A 23,746-nucleotide genomic window follows, 5' to 3' on the forward strand; every position below is an offset into this window, starting at 1 on the left:
ATCTTTCAGGTCCCGAAACAGCTTTTAGCAGCCGGATCTTGCTGCTACGAGCGCTGATAGAAAGAGAATTCAATTCCATAGCAGTCAGTACAACTAGTTGTTCGTCTGAACCAGAGTGAATTGATCCTGTTAAAGAAGCTATCTTTGGCACTACATGGGCCATCTCAATTCTCATTTGGTGAAGTACATGGTGCAAGCTGAGATACATATATAAGAATGGATTGTTCTTGAGAAACACAGGACTGAGGATTTTTAGAAGGCCACCATCCTTCAACTGTCTGGGGATTTTTAGAAGGCCGCCATCCTTCAGCTGTCTGGGGTCAGTGTAATGTGCATTGGATTTCTTCCACCATTTGATTTTGACTTTTCTACAGAGCTGATGTTGTCATGGTTGAGAAATAAAGGGATCCCGGGATAAAATCCATGTAATTTTAAGAGTATACCAAGCATTTTTGTAATCTTGGTAAGAAAATGTTGGATGATACGAAGCATTTTTGTAATTTTTCAGTATGAAATGTTTTTGTAATTTTAAGGATAATTGTGTTAAAAACAAATTAAATAAAATTATAAAATTTAATTATCCAACAACTAATATTTAAGGGCAAGATAACTTAGATTATTTTTACAATTAGTGAAAAATACAATAAAAAACAAATAAAAAATAATAATAGATCCAATCTCTAGTTAAATAAATATTAAAAAATATAAATTTAAAAAAACAAAAAAAAAACTAAGAAAACTTGTGAGAATTTTTTACATTTGAGTTAATTTTTTAAAATCATAACCCATGAAATCCTAAACCCGAGCTCAATCTAGATATTCAACCTCTAACTAATTTAATGTTAAATAATGAGATTGAAAAAAAATTATTTTTTTAAATTCAAAGTGAAAAAATAGTAATTAAAACAATAGTAACCAAATCTCATATAAAACAAAATCGAAGGACAATGAAATCATTAAAAAATTAATTTTAAAAATGATCTTAAATAAAATAAATAACAGTACTAAATCTAATAGATAAAATAAAAAATAAATGAGGATAAAAATGAAAAAAAATTAATATTATAAATTATTATAAAAAAATAATGATCAAAAGAATATTGATCAAAATAGAAATATAAACAAATTGAATAATTTCTTTAAAAAATTAAAGAGTTAGGCAATAAAATAAAAAAGGAGAGAGAAAATAAAGAAAAAAAAAAGATTATTGTACCCAAATTAAAGATTTTTTAAATACATGTGTTGCTTAATAATGAAGGCGCTTATAAAATGAATTGAATGATACCTTAAAAGTCATCGTTTGATTGCTAGATAACATAGCATATGCCACTTAAAAGTTACTGGGAACCTACGAGCTGGTGTGTGCATTACTCACTCCATCTATTTTTATTTGTAAGTAATATTTAATAGTTATTAAAACACTACTACTCTATTTGATTATTACCAAAAACCAAGTTGAACTCCAACTCGGGACCAATATTTTTAGTTTAAAAATAATCTAGTCATTTTATCACACTAAAAAAAATTAAAAAGATGAAAAAATTCCTTAACCCAAAGTTTTTAAAAATATAATTAGGTCATTTTATTATGTGAAAAAATACAACGGATCATGTGGGAAATAACGTATTATCATCCCTGATAGCAAGTTAGTGATATTGTTTGAGAAAGCATTTTTTTTTATTTTTTATGGTGGAGTAATTTACCAAAATGATATTTAACTAGTTGTTCTTTCTCATCTAATCTTTATTTAAGCGTCTATTTCTACTATAAGAAAAGCTATGGGTTTAATTATACATAAACATGGAAGAGTTTGAACATGTTTTTTTTTTTTTTAATCCTTTCGAGCCATAAGTGCGTGTTTATGAGACCATGCAGGTGGACTGTTTTTCCCAATCGTCCATACAGAGGTTCACATATTTGTCTAAAATCTTCAAAAAAATCAGCTACGTAATTCAAACATTCTAAACATTTGCAGTTGAATTAGAGTATACACTATTTTGTTTTTCTTTAATTTTTGTTATTAGATCAAAGCAGTACAGTTGTCAGAACACAAGATATTTTCATTCAGGAAAATAATTACAAAATGATTTTTTTTTCATTGATTGCAAATTCAGCTATTTCTTCTTGCGAATTCTTCTTTGTTTGGGTGGCAAGCCAGCAGTAGTTAAGTTATGGTATTAAATAAGGTTCCCTTGTCATTATTCCCTGCCTTGGACTTTTGTTTTGTGCTTCAAGAATTGAAAAAAATGGCAATCATCTATGGTGGAAGCAAAGTTGTTTAAATAAAACACTCAATTTCTAGGCCAAATCAGAACAGGGAGCAATGAAATGTTTTTGTAATTTTAAGGATAATTATGTTAAAAAAAAATTAAATAAAATATAAAATTTAATTATCAAACAACTTAATATTTAAGGGTAAGAAATCTTAGATTATTTTCATAATTAGTGAAAAATATAATAGAAAACAAATAAAAAATAATAATACATCCAATCTTCAGTTAAATAAATATTAAAAGATAAAATTAAAAAAACAAAAAAAAAACTAAGAAAACTCATGAGAATTTTTTATATTTGAGTTAATCTTTCAAAATCATAACTCATGAAATTCTAGACCCAAGCTCAATCTAAATGTTCAACCCCCAGCCAATTCAATACTGAATGATGAAATTAAAAAAAATATTTTTTTAAATTTAAAGTAAAAAATAGTAATTAAAACAATAGTAACCAAATCTCATAGAAAACAGAATCGAAAAATGATGAAATCATTAAAAAATTAATTTTAAAAATGATCTCAAATAAAATAAATAACAGTACTAAATCTGATAGATAAAATAAAAACTAAAGGTGGATGAAAATGAAAAAAAATTAATATTATAAAATATTATAAAAAAAATATTGATTAAAAGAATATTGATCAAAATAGAAATATAAACAAATTGAATGATTTATTTAAAAAATTAAAGATTTAGGCAATAAAATAAAAAGAGAGAGAGAAAATAAAGAGAAAAAATAGATTATTGTAGCCAAATTAAAGATTTTTTAAATACATGCGTTACTTAATAATGAAAGCGCCTATAAAATGAATTGAACGATATCTTAAAAATTATTGTTTGATTGTTAGATAACATAGCATGTGCCACTTAAAAGTTACTGGGAACTCCTCCAAGTTGGTGTATGCATTACTCACTCCATCTATTTTTATTTTTTAAGTAATATTTAATATTTATTAAAATACTAAAACACTACTATTCTATTTGATTATTACCAAAAACCAAGTTGAACTCCAACTCAAGATCAATATTTTTATTTTAAAAATAATCTAGTCATTTCATCAAGCTAAAAAAATTAAAAAGATAAAAAAGACCCTTAACACAAGTTTTTTTAAAAGTATAATTAGGTCATTTTATTATGTGAAAAAAATACAACAGATTATGTGGGGAATATCGTATTATTATCCCTGATGGCAAGTTAATGATATTGTTTGAGAAAGGATTTATTTTATTTTATTTTTTATGGTGGAGTAATTTAACCAAAATGATATTTAACTAGTTGTTCTTTCTCATCTAATCTTTATTTAAGCGCCTATTTCTACTATAAGAAAAACTATGGGGTTAATTATACATAAACATTGAAGAGTTTTGACTTTTGTTGATGTAGAGGTTCACATACTTGTCTAAAATCCTTGAAAAAATCAGCTACACAATTCGAACATTCTAAACATATTTGCAATTGAATTAGATTATACACTGTTTTGTTTTTCTTTAATTTTTGTTATTAGATCAAAACAGTACAGTTGTCAGAACACAAGATCTTTTCATTCAGGAAAATAATTATAATTTGATTTCTTTTTCATTGATTGCAAATTCAGCTATTTCTTCTTGCAAATTCTTCCTTGTTTGGGTGGCAAGCCAGCAGTAGTTAGGTTACGGTATTAAATAAGGTTCGCTTGTAATTATTCCCTGTCTTGGACTTTTGTTTTGTGCTTCAAGAACTAAAAAAAGGGAATCATCTATGGTGGGAGCGAAGTTGTTCAAATAAAGCACTCAATTTTGAGGCTAAATCAGAACAGGAAGCAGTAGACCTCAAGAAAGAAATGTCAACACTTCCCATTTTCATTTAAAATACAAAAAGGGTGGAAAACTCCCTGAATGTGTTCATGGAGAATATACAAATTGATTTCAATCTCTCGTAATTTTGGTCAGGGAACACATTAGCAGCTACAATTTGATACTTGATGATCATAATGATAACCAAGATACAGCTTGATGACATGACCCTATAAGCATAGACATTGCAAGACTGAGACAAAGCATCAGCAGTGGAAGGGGGGATTGTAGGATTCATTCAGGCACCTTTTTGAGGCAATGTTTCAAATGCTGAAACAGTGTTCTCGAACTTAACCCGATGCAGAGGGGCACCGCTTTGCTTGATAGCACAAGCTATCTTGTCCTCAAGGGGGCAACGGGCTTTTAGCATTGAGAAAACATGATTGTTCAACCTTCTTGCTTTCTTCATTGCTTCTAATAGGGTTTCCCATCCCTTGCAAAAGAAGAGGGCAGCCAGATTAATCAGTCGGAACATGGAAAAAATTAATAGGCTAGAAGCAGCTGAATCACTCCCCTGTTTTCATTGTACTTTACAATCAAAGTCAGAAATTGATTTTACTAGTTACAAATCATCATATTTTCTGTACTATATTCTAGATTTTCCTGATTGAGAGATTAGTTTTGATTCAGAATATTAGTCCACTCAGTGCAATTGAGAATTATGACTTGTTCAATATGCATGTTACTATGACTAAGATTGTCTCGAAGTGCTAGTAATCAGGCAAATCATGTACAGGTCTGCACAATTGGATGGATAATAAATTAACAGTTTGATGGTCAGACTAGCTGGGCAAATCCCATCCCTAAAACATGAATTGCAACCTAGATTTGAGCGATATAAATGCTAGCAAGCCAAGTTGATATGTGGAATCAAGGCTCAACAAAATTGCAAAAAAAAAAGCAGACAGAAGGAATTGACGTTCTTCAGAAACATCAAAGTCTGATTAAAGCACCATAATGACCTAGAGTACAGCTAAAATGTAGAACATAATGATATGCAACCATTTATTTAACTCCTAAATAATGAGTAAAATCCTACTTCATGACAAGCACGAGCAGATAGAAAAGAGAAGGGGAAAATAAAATAAAATAAATGAACGATTTTTACACACAGAATCAGTTATAGCACAACTTGCAATTCAATCAAACGAGGAATCCAACTTGAAGTCCCGGCTGCGGAAAATAATATTTTAAATATAAAACAATAATTTTCTATACACAGGCATACTACTCATGAGTACAGAAAAAATCAAGTATAAACGCAAATTTCAATACCTGGGCAACATGGGGATTCTTATGTGCTTGGGTGAGTAATCCAGCCTCTACTTCTGCAACATTGAGGACTTGATATGAAAAATCAAAGAGTTCAAAATGCATCTGCTGCCCAAGCAAGTAGATAATGGTACAACCACCCCAGGCAACTGAGTCACCCAACACTTCGAAATTTGATGATACTTGAACAGAATCCTCCAGGTGTCCCTGCAACTCAAGTATCGAAATGGATTACTAGAGAGAAGATATCCTCAATTACTTAATTAAACTAACATACTTCAGTGGCTAAATTAGAGGTAAAACTAAAGGTTCATCATCCTTCTAATTAAGTAGTCATATTATTTAATTGCAAGACCTCATTCAGTTTGATCACAATATACTATTAAATTTCTTAATCAAACAATTGGTCCACCTGCTCAACTAACAGTTTTAGATCACAAAGGTAGTTAGCTCCAGATATCAAAATTGCAATTATACAGCAAGGAGAATGTTCAAGTCAATGGTTCTCTCTTAATCTGACAGGGTCCGTTCAGTACTAAGATGTGTGTAGTACTTGGCCTTGACCTGGACTGCAGCTCCCTAGAACACCAGCATGGCTGCTCATCAGGAGGTACCTCATGGCAGAGAGCTAGTACCTTATTAGCTTGGTTGTCAAATCAAGATTCAAATGATGAATTGGAAACATTATTTTCTGAAAAAAATTATAACTCCTAATAGACGACACAAATTTAAAAATAGCCTAATATGTACGTCCTATTAAACATGAGCTATTTGCTCAACAATAATGATAAATAGCATGACTAGGCATTCTGATTGGCTAATAGCATGCCATACGATTGTCATAATACATGCTCTGAGGATGGCTATCATCTGTTTTTAATTTTAGTGATCAAATAAAATAGTTCAAGTGAAATTTTTGGCCCAAAAACACAGAGTAATGAGAAGCAAGTCCACAGCACATTTAACAGAGATAGCTGTCTAGAAAAGTTATTATCAACTAGTAGGTGGATTCTCTTAGCCTGGTGTATGAACTAATACCTTGACAAACTGTAGATGATTATTGTTCAGATGCATTGGCTAAGTTTGACGCTATCATAAAAATATTTTGTGGAAGGTCATTTCTTACAATTTGAAGGCCACTATATATACGGTAAAAATCCCTTGAAGTTGTAATGTCAATGAACCCTGTCTTGGGAGCAGCACTCCATTTACAGCAATATTTATCCAATGCAGCACTGGTAAAAGCAAGGGCATATTCCAGCACACTTCCAGTATTCATGTTAGCTTTGTAAAGAAGATCTGCAATAAAATGAAAAGACCAGAACTGTTAATTTAAAAATTAAGGAAATGAAGGGAACACGTCTTGAATATAATAACAGATATCAAAATAGAGTAATTAACTACTATTATTGCACAAAAAAGTACAATCAAAGAAATGGTGTGTTGGTCAAACAAACAGCAATAAACCATCTGAAGTGAAATAAATAATGCACCTGCAGCTTCTGCCTGTTTGGACATGGTATAAAAAGATGTTGGATTTGGACAACCAGGATTGGACATGACTGCAGCAGTGGCTGATTTGAAAAGATTGACAACAGGACTATCCCCACCATCCTGTGAAAGCAATATTTGACCATCTGCATCAGGAAACAAGCCCAGCCAAGGGGCTGTTTGCATGAAATGCATGGTATCAACTTCCCTCTGTCAATCATGAAAAACAACTATAAGAGGCAGTAAGAAAAAATGGTTTCCAATCATAACAGAAGTCGTGAGCTATGTTCCAGTTTTGCATACTAAACAATATATTGTGGCATACAAAATCATGTTCATTAGCCTGCCAGACAAGCATTTTCCCTTGCTAAACTAATGTACATGAAAAACTTAGTTCAGGTTTTATATTTTTTTCACCTTATATTTCATTAACAGTCATTTAAAAAACCAAGGATTGCATTCCTTAGGTAATTACAAATAAAATTGAGATAGATTCCAGGCTTCTGTGATGCATTATTATAAGAAAATGTCTTATGCGACTAAATAATGTGCAATAATTATTTTCCTCCATTAATAAGATTGGTCTAGGACCTAATCATGCACAATGTTGATCCTACATCGGTTCAACAAAATCATTTGGCTTCATGATATAATATTTGGATCTGTTTGCATATCATTCACAACAACAAAACAAGAGAGTCGATAAATATTAATACCCACTAGGATGTCATTCCCAACAATAGAACAAGAGTTACAATTATAACCAATCATGAAGATATATGGTGAAATGAGATTTGTACATCTGGTCCAAAGTGGTTGGTCCAATGACTTTTAAGAAAACAATATCAAGTCCACATCCAGGCTCTAATCTAAGATGAACATGCCAAATTCCTCACCACCAACTTAACATGGCAAAGGCTAACCCCTGATTGGTAGAAATACAAACTTCATCAATATTTGATTGCTGTTTTTGTCTACCTAGCATTTGCCCCATTACGACGTTAACATGTAAAATAGAAGCTCATAATGAGGAAAAACAGTTACATGGACTTATTCCAACAACTTCCCTATAGGCTATGCCAATAAGACAAGACAAGTGGATAAAAAAATTCAATGGTCCCACATTATGATGTGTGATTTTTTCCATATGTCTTGCCTTTATTAGCCTTGTCTATGATGAGTTGGTAGATTAAGTCTACATCACTAGTTCTCCATAGTCTACACAGTGTAACACTCCCCTAACCCATAAGTTCCCCAAGAATCTTAATGTACTCATAATTTTGCATTCTTGTTTCAAGGGATAGAATGGCAACCCTGTCAAAATACGAGTCCACTAAACTCCAATGCTACCCTCTAGAGCAAGCATAAGTAGTCTAGACATGTTCTCATATTATCACGAATTGAAGAAACTAGGATACTGACCAACACAACATCAAGAAGCCCCATCCAATATAAAACACTGCCAATCTCCTTTATTCCTCGAAGAACCTCTGCTTTGAGATCTGATTTTGTTCCCCAGTTAAGATTTTCTTTGACAACCCTCATACAGCCTGGATTGGAAATATGTAAAATGGAGAAATGAGCACAAATGTTCGAATCCACCCACCCTAAAGCATGCACAATTAGCAAGAGATGCATGCATAAAATTCAGCATCATAAAGCATTCTTAATATCAGTAGATTCCCAGAAAAAAAAAAAGTGATGCAAGCAGGCACTTGTTAAGTAAATACCATAAGCAATGCAAATATTCAATCCACAGATGAATAAAAGACAATTAAACACACTTGAGACAAGCCCTCATAGCTACAGCACTTAGAAATCACTTAAACAGATTTTACGCACCTCACATTCGAGGAAGCTCTCACCATATTTATCACACCTAGGCACTCACTTGACTTTTCTCTCACTAACAATAATTTAGTGCATAAAATCCTCAAGGTTGGTGCTTGTTGGAATTGCGATGTGGTAAAGTTTGCAACAGATGAGTCCTCCAAATGAACATTAACCCTTAAAGTACACTGTACACCCATAAGCTTCAACTCACTGTCCCTAATAAAATGTATGTCGATATATTGTAACTGTGCATGCATGTACACGTGCATATATTACATTGTACTCAAGTTCTTTCAACCTATTTAACACCTACAGTAGTGTATGGAAGAAGAATATATTACACATGCATGATCATGACACCACCATTTACCTGTGACTCCTCCATCAAAAGGGAGCAGTCCAATAGATTTTGGCAACGCTGCTTGCAATCCAGTAATCATTGGTTCAAGTGTACTTACCTGAAACACATAATTCATGAAACATTAGACTCAATCTCAATGAAACAAAAAGGATAGTGTTTGTCCACACAGCTTCAAATGAAATCATACAAATAGTAACAAGATCCATCTTTTCATGAAATTTAGTTTTAATAAATGAAAATAAACTCTTCTCAAAAGCATCACATACCTTATTTGATATATGATCTAGCAGGGCCCGGATAAGCCAAGGCAATGATCTGGATCCTAGAAGTCTAACAGTAGAAAACATGTGGGGAATTCCAAAGAACCCACTGTGCAAACGTGCAAAGCTTTGATGCGCAGAATTCAACTCCTGCCATGATAATAGTCAATGAGAATGCAAGTCAGAAAATATCAAGAGAAACAAAAATAGCATCATATTGGTAAAATCCAATCAAATGATGGTGTATCTAGTTCGTTACCTGAGTACCACAATAGAAGTTAGGCTTTGCATAGGGAACTGACGGCTTTTGCATAGGAACAAGAGGAACTCTTGATGATCGGACAAAACGCTGAGTAGTGTTGCATAGGATGAAGTTTGGCAGGAAATCGTTTTGCATCTCTGACCAAATCTAACACACACCAATAAACTGATTTGAGTAGAACTAGCTCCTTGGAAAAGCAAAGGATAAAATAAATGACACTCGTAGGAAATTTCCTTTACTAAATATTATTTGTTTCTTTCATTTTTCTTTTAACAATAAGAAAAATATGCATCATGCTTCATTTTTTTAGGCACAAGACTAGGGCATCCCCAAGGTTCCACAATACAAAACACACGAAAGTGTGCTTTAGACAATGCATACACAAAGACAAAACATAAAGGTGCTGGGGCTAAAATGCAAATGAATTGGCTTGAGATGCATTTTTCCTTTAATAAATATCATAATCATGGTTATAAAACCTAAATTGGCTTGCTAGGTTGACCCAGGACCTAGCTAACCCAAGACCTAGACTAGTCCAAGTTAACTAAAAAGGCCCCTAAGAAATTCACTCAGTCAAACCCAGGCAACGCACCAAGTCAACCCGGAGAAACCTAGGTGAGACCGCTATTTTTTTAAGCAGCACCATTTTGAATCAAGGATAAAAACCCCTAATTCCCAAAACCAACAGCCACCACGCAAAGCACCAAATCCCCTTTTCCCTTCAGTTCCCAATCTGCATCTTCTTCACTTTCTTTTCCCCTCATAATTGAGGGCTTATAAATAACACGAGTAGGATAGATTGTAATTACCAATGCAGTGAAGCATCTTACACCTATTGTCCCAGAACACTGAAAGATAGTGCCCAGTTGTTGTTGATTTGGATGTTGACTTACAAGAACAATTACAATATGCTTGATTGTGCACAAATCTTGAATTTTTGTTCCCCATGGATCTTCAAATGTTTTAATTCTTAGGTTGAAGTAAAGATAATTATAGCAGGCAAGTGGCAAATAAATAATGGGCAAAAAAAGCTGCTTGCCTACTCAACAAATTGACACGCTAAAGAAAAATTGGAGGAATTTTTTGGAAAGGATCCAATGAAATCTAAGGACCCATCATGCAATAGTTAACTCAAACCACTTCAGGATCTTGGATGAGGACAAGGTCTTCAACAAAATCATTGTCAGAGGCCAAAGAAATCAGAACAAATTGTGGGTTCAATGTTTCTAAAACCTTGTCCTCCCCTTGTTGGCAATCCTTTTGTATTTTTCAGCACATGACCCGCCCCCCAGGTTAGGTTTAATAATTATGATCATAATGTTGCTACATTTTTCATTTTAATGACAAGAAAAAATATGCACCATGCTTTGTTTTAGATACAAGACTAGGGAATTTTCAAGCTCAATCATCCTATAATACAACATACATGATAAGTCTCCCTTGGACAACCCATACACAAGGACAAGATATAAAGGTCCTAAAGCCAAAAATGCTATTGAATTGGCTCGAGACTCTTCCAGCTTCAATTAAAAAACAAGGATAAGAACAATAAGCACATCAGATATGATAATTTCTACATTAATTCTTCCACTGAGTCAGAGACAGAAGAGAGGTTACATATTACACAATAAAATTAATGATGCAAAATGCCACCAAATCTATATAAATAGAGTATCAATTCTTTGCTCTATGTCTATTGAATGTATATGCTTACGAAATGAAAGACTGCAATCAGCTTATCCACATTGCTAAAATATTAATTTTTGAAGATAGATACATAATAGTGATTAGAGTGCAACATTTCCCATAATACCATGATTGTGCACCATGATTGAAAAATGATTATGCATAAATATAACAAAGAGATGTACCAATAAAATAAAAGTCAGAAAGAGTTCGTCAAACCTGAGTAGCAAGTCGACTAGAAAATGACACAAGAGATAAGTTTTCTTGCATCTCATTCAACATGAGACTGAATGAGTCTATTGAAAGATCTTTTGAAAGCAGCCCATGGGCATGCTTTAAGATATCCACAAGTTTTTCTAATTCCTGCAACCAAGTAATGGCATTTGTTTTTCCATCAGAATAATAAACAATTTATTTGTTTTATTAGCCGTGAAAAAAGAAATTTCATGGAGTTTTTATTATTTGAGAATTCATTCTAAAAGCTCAATCTGGTAGGTCAACACAACTATAAAAATACATGCATCCACATCTAACTTTCTGCTTGTTACTATGTGAGAACTGAACAGCTAGCACCATTCAATGTGCAAGACTTTGTCCATAATACAAAAACAGTATATGAGCTTAGCAAAATAAAACTGTGCATCTTATAAGGTTACAACAGGAAAGGGGAAACATGAGGAACCATGTTAAAGCATCCTGAAGTCAGGCTGATTGCTAGGACACTTCTATACTCTACATCCTACTAACTTTATTTTTAATTGATATGATAACATGATAGGTGTGTTACCACTAATAATAAACATGAACAATCTACTTACCACCACTGCACATAGATCCTGAGACTCAAAACGATCAAAAAGAAACTCGAGATTGTCTCTAAAAACCTTGTTCATCCTTTCAGAAACCAACCTTCTTAAATCAACAGTCCTCCCAAGTAACTGTACATAATAACATCCAAAAGAAGAGAGGGAGCATCAGAGGAACAGGTCTAAGCCATTATTCTACTTCAGACCAAAAGAACATAAAAAAGAGGTGACTATAAACATGTGAAATAACAGCAAAGATATACGGTCCAATCCTATGCTGAGAAATAACAATTGTGAAACAATCCTCCAAATTGGGGTATTCAGTCTTGGTTAGGGAGTAAGTTGGAAAATGTCAAAGAACTATCTTAACTCAAGCTCTTTGGGCTTAAAACTTGCACAAACCTGCACTACCTTTTGCTCAAATAGAATGAGATAGATGAGATTCGAACTCGTGATTATTTTTTCAACTAGACTCTAATATGATGTGAAATAACCATCTCAACCCAATAACTTATGCTATTAAGTGAAACCCCAAGATATAATTTATATTATTCTTTAACACACAATTAACAAGATATGATACATATTTCAAATTTCAGACTGTTATTAACAATTGCCAAGGAGGAAGAAGGTAATGATGCTTCACAAGACAAATGTGGACCAAACACATCAGTGAACATAAATGCAGTGAATCATTGATGGTATGTGGAAAACTATACTTTTACCTTTACTCTAGTCATCTTAAATAGTGCAGTGAACCTCATAGGCTGTACAGAATATTTTTCTCTATTGTCTGATGCAAAGAGGAATGATGGATCAAGTAGTTCACTGCAGAATTTAGCAAACCAACAAGATAGATGATTTAGTTCATTGTATTTCCAGTAGTACACGTTACTATAGAAAGAAGGGAAAGCATGTACCTTGCTGCCCAACTCTTGTAATAAGTGAAAATAATTTCACAGAGTTTTGAAACAAATAAATCAAAACAATGGTCCACCTATAAAAACTTACTACACTGAGTTAGAGCGAAAATCCTGAAATAACAAACCTGAGATGTGGGCAGGGAATCAACAGGCCACCACCAGTTTATCAAATGACAACTAGGACATGCATGTGTTCTCAACAAGAGATGCAAAAGAATTAGTCCTAGAAAATGCTTAAATATAATATACCTCAGCCTCAATTTCATCATAGAGGAATCGCTGTCTTAAGGCAGCCAGAGCTTGCTGAGCTGAATCATTGTAGATGTCAAATGGCATCAGAACACTTTCAAGAAGACCTGCATTCTGGGACTCGAGCACATGATCTACCAACATCCAGGGAAGAGAACATTCAATAGGAAACTGCATATGGATAACAAACAAGGTCCCACAAATCAAGAAAGTGATATAATGAATAAAAATGTGAATGAAAGGAAAAATAATTGAAATTTCACTATTATAAATTTAAACTAAGGTCTCACTTTTATTCCCCCAGTAAAAATCAGTTGCACATGCTGCTTTATATATCATAATGTTTTCTTAATAAATGTCTAAATCCATGTATAGACACCAGAAGTCATTGCAGGTGCTTCCATAAAAGGAAAAAAGGACCAATTCATGACCAGAAGCAAACCAAAGTAATACAATTTAGTTTAATCTGAAGTGGGATGAAACTGAATAATTTTCCCAGCCAACAAGATTCAAACCCCAAGAAAAATAGATCAAAAATAGTTGAACATTGGAGCAAAAGAATAAAGTTTCCAATTGAGAGTTCAGAAACACAACTAAGCCCCTTGTACCAAGTCAATCACTTCCTTGGTATTCTATCCTGATGATGATTCCCTCAATTCAGTCTAAACAAAAGCAAGAAATATTTTCCAAGCTAAGAGAATAATTCAGCCATAATAAAACTCTGACACAAAGTAATTCTCAACAACATCAATTTAGTAAGGTAGACTTGTTCTCCCCATGTGTTACAGAGTTTCATAAACTATAGCAGGTCCACAAAAGAAATCCTGTTCTCTTACCTGAATCACACGAGATGACTCCAAATAAAATTCTCTAAACCATAAGAAACCAAGATCTGTCAAAGTTGCAACAGTCGCTGCAAACATTTACAGAATTGTTAAACTTCAGTATATAGTACTTGAAATTTAGTACAGCAAAAGGGCAGTATACTTCATTTTCCACCTATCTTGAACCAATAAAACACTAACAGGAGCACAATTAGTTATATTATCCTCAAAGAAACAAAGGCATCATGAACATGGATATGCTGCCAATATGCCAAGTTAGCATTTTCAATACTGTGAAAAACAGAGAGTCTCCAATGAAGAAGTGCTCTCTCTCTTTTATTTTTATGGTGTCCACAGGGCTTAACAGCTAAGGGCCTCTATAAGGGGACACTTATGTGCCATGCTCCTATTAGGATGGTCTTTGGACAACAAACCAAGATATCAAATGGATGATATTATTGGGTTGTCTTCTTGATCTTGAAGACCGCAAAAGAAATCCTTTTTCTAGAATTCTACGGATAAATCATACTTCGTTAAGAATCTTCTGATTCATATGCTTACTATGAGTTTATTTGTCCAGAAAATGATGTAACCATTCCCAGGTTTTCATAAGGATTTGCATACTAGAATCATAAGAAGTTTGCAACAAGACTTGGCATCAAAATATCAGGGAAAAAAGTCTTTATAGACCTTATACATGGGACTGTTATAAAACCTCAGACCATTGTACCGTATATATGGAACTGTTATAAAGCCCCAGATCATTATGACTCATTATCATTTTCACTTATTGTTGGCTCCTTTAACTAGGCTGATCTCTTATTCTGGTAAAGAAGAGATTTTAGATAAAAAGAAAAGAGATTTTGATAAGAAACTAACCTGAATAGTCCAATATATGCAGGAAGAAGCCAAGCTTGTAAAAGAAGGTCTCCAACTGCTTTAAATCATTTACAGGAATCTCAGACCCGCTGTTGCCAAAGAGTCCACCAGGTTTCCGAAGATTACCACCAGACACCACTTCATATATCAAGAACTGCAAGCAATGGACCTGAACAAAGAAAACCAATGATATTAATTAAGGATGAGCATATGTATGCAAATAATGATGATTTTAATCCAAACTCTTCATTCAAAACATAAACACATGATCGGCAAGGAAGGAAACCAGAAGGCATGCATAGTGTGATTGCATAAGACGCGTATAATTTATAAAAAAATTTATGTCAAAAATGAAAAATGGCTTGTTTGATGGAAACATGCAAATTTTTCATAGATATTGTGATAGATTTACACCAAGAAATTACTGTCTATAACATCAGTCCAGTGGACCTGAAGGCAGGAAACGTTTTTGTCCACAGGAAGATGGTAACCCGAAAAATAGACAGACTTGGGTGACATGACCAAACTAAAAATTTGGAAGGAGATTTCACCCCCTTAAACACTGAAGTCTTCTGATTATATCCTCCTCTACCACCTCAACCAAACTTTTGAAATTTCTAGTCCTATTTCACATTCTATCTTAATCCAACTCCCTATTGCTGGTCCCTGTCTCACAATATCCACAGCTCCTTCTGAATTGGTGTCCCTTAGACCTCCGAATGTATTAGTATAAAAAAATTTGATTGAATTCAAGTATTATGCGTGAAGAAAGGAAACCAGATAAAGAGATGATAAAGGATTCAGTTCCACAGCAGATCACAAAATCACATTAACATTTTATTCAGTAGTTTAATTATGATCTATCTACAAACATCCTCCGAAAACTGGTGGTTGGACTTAATAACTGATATATTCTAATATGCTTTTCTTCATTGGTTGCAAAAGCCTATTGCAGATGAAGATAGTTATTGGAGATTGATTATCAGTTCCAAGTACAGGGTGTCCATGGAAAGAGGTTTGCATGGAAAAAGTGTTCAGGAATTTATCAGAAAATTTTACAAGACTTTTTCTCTTTTTTATTTGGGAAGGGAGAATATATCCTGTTTCTGCAAGAACTTGGTTGCGTCAATTCACTTCTTAAGACTCAATTCATTTGTCTGCCCTCCTTTGAGCTGATAAAGAACACTGTACATTGCTTAACAAGCAAGGAGTGTTCTCAAAACTGGGATTGTCTTGACTTCTCAACCTCAAGAATACCTTTTTATATGATGTCAAGGGGATCAGCAAGATGTGATGCAAGAAGAGAATTGCCTATCTTTGAAATAAAAGTCTTCATCAAACATCTGAGCAAGACAACTTTATAATTAACCTCCTTGGTCATAGACCAAATCTTTTAGAAGTGATGGTATGCCTCGATCTTTGCACAGACACTCTATCTTCCAAAGCTTCACAGTGTGACTAAGAACCAAACCATATTAGTTTTATTCCAAAGCCCGCTTATCCAACATTTTTATATGATAAGAACTATAACTGCTATATCTGGACAGGAAATGTAAAGCATGAATAAGTGGCGAAATGAGTGAAACCTGTGTGGCTGTGGGTGCCACTGGCCTTGGATAAAAGAAGTTCCCTTTGCTTTCATCACCTCCATGTGACTGTAAATAAGATTCAGGCTTGTTTGTATTTGCCATCCAGTCTGCTGAAAGAGTCCTCATGTCAGAAACAATCCTGAAAGTTACCAATTGAATAAAGTAAACATGCAGTTGAAATATTCAAGTGGAAGCCATTTAGATGCAGACTTTGTCTTTCTAAGCAAGTTAAAGCATCTCAACAGTTTGTCTAGACATATTAATTAGTAAGAAAAGTAGAGAATTTTGTTGGATGTGGCTCCTGACTCTCTTATGCCAGTAATGTGTCACATTTAAAGTATTCCCAATGACATTTTCCCATTTCCAAGCAAGCATTGGTATCACAGTGATGTGGCAGAATTGTTACTAATAGAATTCGTGGGCTTTAGGAGGGTTACAGATTGCAAGGGTGAAGACAAGCTGTGTCAGAAATGATATGATGCCCGTGGAGAGCAATTGGTTCAAGAATTGATCTATTTTCCAGAAAACTATAATGGAACAGATTTGCTTTCGTAGCCACTTTATAGTGCACTGAGTCAGAGGCTTTTAGATAAGTGTTTTTGGCCTCCATTCAGCGGAATGGAGGGATTCTTGTTTCTTTATCTCAAACAAGCTATCCTCCATCACTAGTAATTTTCCACTCTTTTATCACTTAACAACATCTTTTATCACTGAGAAACAAAATACTACACTAATTGCACGGACTATAAAGGCCCCCAATTTTTTATGGATCAGAAAAATACTACTGCTGTCCTTAAGGTAGCAAGTGCAGGACTTAGACCTGATTTCTACACCTAATCCCCTAATTTCTAGGCAAGAAATGCCACTAACCTAACTGCCTGTTAGCAGCAAACAAATAATTTGGACAGTAGAAATTTGCCCTAAATTCAAATGATATAATACTGGTTCAAAATGCCCACCTTGACAGGTCCTTCTTCTTTCTAAAGGTAGTCTTCAACATGGTGGCTAATGTGTTTTGGACAAAATCTTGGACTTCAGCATGTATTGTTTCCCATAAGGCATCAGCTACCAATGTGTCACACCGATGCATCAGTGATCCAACACTCTTTATGTAACTAACGAGCTCAACAAGTGCTTTCCTCTCCTCAGCACTGTAATTATATCGTACCACCTGCAAGAAAATTCAGTATTACAATATGTCCAGTCAAGCAAACAATAAAAGGTACCTGTTCAAGGCAATAGTTCTTGAAATATTTAGACAAAGTGTATGACACAAGGCAATATATTAAATCTGTTTATCACAAGTATGGCCCCAAATAAATCCTTCTAAGTTAGTTCTAAGTTGTTGGATTCCCCAAGTGAGCATTGCTGACTGTGCTTCAGCCTTCAGCATATGAAATAGACCAAGAACACAATATCAAAATCACAAATATAGACTATGATACCTTTTCATAGTCAAAAAATGATTCTGAGGTTCCATTAGATTCTGAAGGAATTGCATCTTTGCATGGGCGAGAAAATTTCCAAGCACATTGTTCCCAAATTCGTGCGGTCCATCTGCTTAACAGCTGGAAACCTTCAACAACCATATCATACATGTTTCCCTTGACTTCTTTGCACCAGTCAACATCTGCACCATCTATTGACTTCAATAACAATAGCTGTGTACACAAGTTGAAAAGATAGGAAACACATATTAAAAAGCTAATGATAAAGCTAAGCACATTACAAATAGGGAGTGGAAAATTTGTGGTGAAAATGAATAAACACCTGATTCAAGGATGAAGCAAAACGAATTGTGAAATCATCGTGCTCAGCACGAATAGTTCCTATGTGATTAACAATGAGATAATGCCTCTGATAAGTACAACATGTTAAGGCTTCAAAGATTACACATACAAGCTCCACAGAGTGTAACACGGGATAGGAACTATTCCAACCGCAAAATGGACCTAACAAAGCATTAATGGTCTATTGTGCAGACACGAGGGCCAGTACTGATGAAGACCTCATTGTCCCCACCATCACAAAGAAGGGAATTTACATACCTGTTTTGTCAAAGATAATGATCTAACGAAGCAAGACATGAAAGAGAGAGAGAGAGAGAGAGAAATTGTAGAGGATATTCTTGTGCCTCCCGAGGTGGGAGCTCATGAGGTGCTGGAAGGGTGAGGAGACGAGTTTGTGCAGCAAATCTCTGAAAGTAAATGGACAACTCTTTCAAGATTGCAGCGGGAGAAAGATGAAGATCAGGGAAGGCAGGAATGATCGGATCATTCTGCCACAAATGACAAGCAAATTAGAATATATCAATTAAATACTAGATTTCAGACAAGTAGGAAGAAAAAAAGAATATATTTTGTGCAATTTCAGGCAAAAATGACATAATAGATTACCAGAGCACAAAGAGATACCAACAGAATACCTTAAAAACATTTATCAGCCTGTTGATTTTTACCCTCTTATACAGTGACTCACTGTCCTTTTCTGATGAAGTTGCCAAGACAACAAGAACTGGTAAAACACGTAGAAGAATGTGCCTCTCCGGAAACAAAAGCGCAAAATCCAATTCCAATGACTCAATGGCAAAGACTATCAGAACTTGAAGAATATCTTCTACACTATTGTAAGTCAAGGACCTCCATGTAATACCAATTATGATTTCGCAACAAGAAGAGCAAGACAAATGATATTCTAAACAGAACGATGGCATCATGGAAAAATTTATGCAAACAGGGTAAACTTATGTGCGAAAAAAAATCAAGCATTTCTTCCTGTGCTGCCACACTGAAAGGCAATCAATAATTAGTATAGATACGTGTTCACCCGAAACATTTCGACGTGCAAGTTCAATAAGATTGCCCACCTTGTGCTTAAGAATATCTGCAGCAGTTGAGTTACAAAGTAGTTAAAATTGATCAGTTCATCAAATTAACAGTGAAATAAGAGCAGATATCATGTCAGCACTTTGCTGCAAAAAACAAAAAGGCATTTCAAGAAACAGAGAAGGTAAAACATCATTTAAGACAGATAAGGTCACATGAGAAAAGTTTTCACACCTGTAAATCATCTAACTCCTCCCTTATTGAATCAATATCTTGCCACTGAACACTAACTTGGGTAAATGTCCTGTCAAAATCAGACACGAATAAAGGAAAGAACCAGTGTTAGACTGCATAGCAAAACAGCCAGCCGATGCTTCTAAGATTGAGTGAAAAAGAGATAAAAAAAAATTAAATATGTCCAAAAGAACTGTAAGAATTTGCAGCCAACAGGTATAATCAGACTGGAAAAATGTATCGTTTGGAAAGCTGGATTTAGTAGCTTAACCAGCCACGCTTGTTTAACAGATATGTATAGAAGAGAAAAAATCAGATGAATTAATAGCAGGAAGTAACTAGTCACCATTCAGCATTTAAAGCACTGGTAAAAAAGTATGATTAAAGGCACAAATTTTGAACATACAAAGTTTGCAACACACAAGATCAAATTTGACTAGAAAATTTTTTCACTGCCACTGAGCTTTACCAATCCACGGAATAAATTTGCAAAATTAACAATGTTTTGCGTTCCAAGAAGTTTAACTAGACATATTTGCAGAGGGTTAGGAGAGGACCACAAGATGCTCAAGCTAGAACACTTAAGGACCGAGTAGTGTAAATAAATGTTTTAAAATTGAAGTAAAACAGAGGCCCACTTTTTCACAGTCTCATACACTTGTTTTCAGTTTCTACTCTGTTTGATGGAGAACTCCCTTGAGATTTTTCATACCCTCATGTATGTGTTGTGGAAATTATTCAAAGTTTCTGGAGATGAGAAATTTTAGTGACCTATTTCTAAGTGTGAACTGTAGTGGTTATGGATCAGGCTTTTGTTCTCTATGTAAATAAGACTGCAGCAAATCCTAAAATCACTAAAATATCATGCTAAAGATATTCTGTCTTGAGAAATTCAAACGAAGACCATCAACATATGTAGAGAAATTAAAACAAATGACTGCTAGCCAATTCCCATCCAAATGGCTTCCAAAGTTGGAAGGAAAAAAAAAAGATGATAAAGAAGTTGGATGATCCATGTGAAACATCATAAAGGACATGTAACCAAGGTATGACAGCATACATGACCCAAATTATTCAATTTGCATACCTCTTGTACCATGAGAAGTCATTAGGTATGCTTGCCTTAGCATTTTTAAGATGATCAAGTTGAACTAAAACATCAAGCAACTTCAACATGCTCCTGGGATTAAAAAAAAAAGAAGTTAATAAAAGAAGCATTGGTTCATTTGTTCACCATGAAATTTTAAGATATCTCAAGATGAGGAGAATGTTCAAAGGGTGGTGTTGAGGAGCTGACTTGACTCACATCCAGCACTTCAAAATGAGGTAATAGCAATACAACAAAAAAAGATGATTGGTGTTATTGGAAGAGGAAAATAGAAAAAGGAAATGCAACCAAATACCATAGATGAGTAATTGTGGGGCCATTAATGCGCCGCTCAGGCCTAGAAAACCGCTGCATATCAGCTGCTAGCTGCATCAGCAAACAATATTGCAACATTGTGAAAATTCAGCGTGAGTTTGAAACCACATAGGGTATAATACTGTAAACAATGAGGAAAAGAAGGTAAGAAATCACATACTTTTGATGAAGCAGATGCTTGCCATTGCTGGATTTCACGAAGACGACTCATCTCCAAGTCCAAAACTTGATATGTTTCCAGATACAAGTCAGCCTGACTTTGCTTCATGGATTCAGGAAGCTGCCACATTGCATACATGTCAGAAGTATTTTAATAGGCAGAGCAGAGAACTGGAAACTTAAGTAATTCAGTTACATGTCTTTCAAGAAAAAAGAATTCAATTTGTGTTATCATAAACAGAAAACTGGCTATCCATGAATGGGCTTTTTTGGACATAATATGTAGCTGTTCAAGCTCACCCAGACCAGTCATTGAATGATATTCAAATACTCTTTCATTAAAGAAAAGATCAAGAGCGCATGTTCTACTAATAGGCAATAGGAAATTGATCATTTCTATTCATCCAACATGCCCACTAATTGCTGAAGACTTGCTTCATGGACAGTTATGTTAATCTGATAAAGCACTGTGCATACTTGTGAATCTCCAAACTGTAAAACTTTTCCTAGCTCCTCCATATATTAATTGAATGTTTCAAATGCATCACTAAGAACATTGCTACAGCACAGGACTCCAAAAATCCCACATGTAAACAGGTCAAACATGAACCAGTATAATCTAGACCACATGATATAGTATTAGGCTACAATGATATTGTGATTGAAAGACCCCTTTGAGTCATAAATCATCAAAAGCAAAATCTGCTAGATTCCAACGAGGTCAAGCATCTAAAGGCATGAGAAGCTTGACAAGATATGCGTGTTCAAGGACCTACAAAGAGGCCCATCAGGTTGATGCATTTAAATTGAAAATTTATTTCAATGTATTTACACAGTTTTAATATAAAAACTGTGGTCTTTTATCCTATAGATACAGCTATGGTGTGAATACAATAAGTTGCCAGATTAGCTATTGCAGAACCACAATGCTATGTCAAAGTGTAAATTCCACCACTAATGTTTTTAAATGGCAACTTTTTACCTTTAGAGTTTTGTAATGTCTGCAATCACTAGCAATACATGTTAGTCAAGGAATAGTTAGTTTTCTTGCTCTTCATCAGGAAGTGAGATACAGCAGCTTATTTTGTTTACAGAGCCAAAAGTTATATGCATATTAAACATGCCAAAGGCACAACCTTGCACATAAGCATACAAAAGAAAGAGAGAGAGAAAATATCATAAAGAGAATAGATCTTCACAAGAAAAATATCAATCCATGTGCATCAGCAATCCTTGGCCATGTTTATTAGAAGTGAAGCCAAAATAGACCTGAGGAAGTGCTTTGACACAGCTTCGATATGTATAAAGCACTGATGCCATCTCCTTCCCCTCTTGGATAAGTCCATTCTGCACATGTTGCAGAAATTAAAGTCAAAAACCACCAAACAGATGCAATTATATTGATAAAGTAACAAAAAAACAAATGCAATGACACCAAATAGAAAAACTAACACAAATAGTGTGATTATGTAGTGTTTGTGCTTACAAAAAAAAAGTCGAGGCAAAAAGAAGAAAACAAAAGCCACATACCAGCTGATTGAGAGCTTTTGTGTCTTCTGATAGAGATAAGCGGTAAGCAGAAACATCAGTATACTCTACAGAAGAAAAAAGAATGATTGCGTATGAGAGACAGTAGCATGGACAAACACAAACAATGCCGGTGGCCATGCATGCAACATAAAAGCCGCACTCCATGTTTAGTATAAACTACAAAATCAGACAAAACACACAGACATGAGAAGAAGATGTCACAACTATGATAATGACAACACAAAAACATGTCATTTATGCAGCACAGACTATCACTCACAACTGTAATCATGTAGTGACAAAACAAAATGATACAATTAGTAAAATGCAACAAGTAGATTGTTATATCCATGGTCTCACATAAATCCAAACCCAATTTCTTACTCTAAAATTTTTTAATTTAACCAAACATGCCAAAATAAAACGCTTTCCGATTCTACCTGAATCCCTATTCATCCTTCCCTGATTAGTAACACTAACAAGAGAGGTCCTTTCTCTATTTAAGCAATCACCATTTCAATTCTTACATTCAACACGTCCCTATAATTTAACCTTCCTTAACAAACATATATTTATTGTTTTTTTACCACGTAATTAGCATTAATAATTAAAAGAAAATTTTAAAAAATACCAATAGGACTGTTGGTTGCTCCTCTTTCAGATGAAACCAAAACCCCAGCTCCTTGCACCTCTGCTTGATAATCCTTCCACACACACACACACACACACACACACAAAATAAATAAATAAAAAGTAAAGAGAATTGGCTTGATTTAACGGAATGCAAGATAAATTAGGGAGGGTACCTCAAGAGAAAAGGTAGAGAGAGCTGCTATGGCTTCTTCTACTGGAACTGCCATTTCTCTCTTCTTTCTAGTAATTACTAATTGTTTGAAAGAAAAAAACTAGAGAGAGATCATCAGCATTAGCATTTTATGCTTTTTTGTTGAAAAAAAACACATGAGAGAGAGAGATCATCGGAAGGTGAGTTGGATCGGAAATCAAATTTGTCCGTTGTCTAAAACAGAGTCGAT

General features: G+C 34.3%; 1 protein-coding gene across 2 annotated transcripts; it reads right to left on the minus strand.

The window, feature by feature from the left end:
- Positions 1 to 4,085: 4,085 nt before the first annotated feature.
- On the minus strand, positions 4,086 to 23,746 carry LOC105135326 (protein PIR). Of its 2 annotated transcripts, XR_844156.1 has the most exons (31): positions 23,519 to 23,746; positions 23,344 to 23,416; positions 22,713 to 22,777; positions 22,452 to 22,529; positions 21,184 to 21,303; positions 21,004 to 21,074; positions 20,688 to 20,780; positions 19,601 to 19,670; positions 19,360 to 19,424; positions 18,967 to 19,162; positions 18,668 to 18,819; positions 18,312 to 18,405; positions 17,987 to 18,202; positions 17,501 to 17,712; positions 16,539 to 16,680; positions 14,953 to 15,121; positions 14,086 to 14,162; positions 13,250 to 13,420; positions 12,998 to 13,074; positions 12,803 to 12,905; positions 12,090 to 12,209; positions 11,491 to 11,634; positions 9,583 to 9,732; positions 9,330 to 9,473; positions 9,073 to 9,160; positions 8,292 to 8,419; positions 6,872 to 7,079; positions 6,505 to 6,677; positions 5,382 to 5,585; positions 4,277 to 4,539; positions 4,086 to 4,230 (listed from the first exon to the last, which is right to left on the minus strand). XR_844156.1 is itself a non-coding variant. In XM_011040145.1 (30 exons), the coding sequence occupies exons 1-30, from the start codon at positions 23,570 to 23,572 to the stop codon at positions 4,345 to 4,347; spliced, it is 3,852 nt and encodes a 1,283-aa protein (XP_011038447.1). In that variant the 5' UTR covers positions 23,573 to 23,746; the 3' UTR covers positions 4,086 to 4,344. The 2 variants fall into 2 exon arrangements, 1 of the variants encoding a protein (XP_011038447.1); XM_011040145.1 differs by having other exon boundaries at positions 4,086 to 4,539.

The sequence above is a fragment of the Populus euphratica genome, unplaced genomic scaffold (assembly GCF_000495115.2).
Source record: "Populus euphratica unplaced genomic scaffold, PopEup_1.0 scaffold64.1, whole genome shotgun sequence".
Classification (NCBI taxonomy): domain Eukaryota; kingdom Viridiplantae; phylum Streptophyta; class Magnoliopsida; order Malpighiales; family Salicaceae; genus Populus; species Populus euphratica.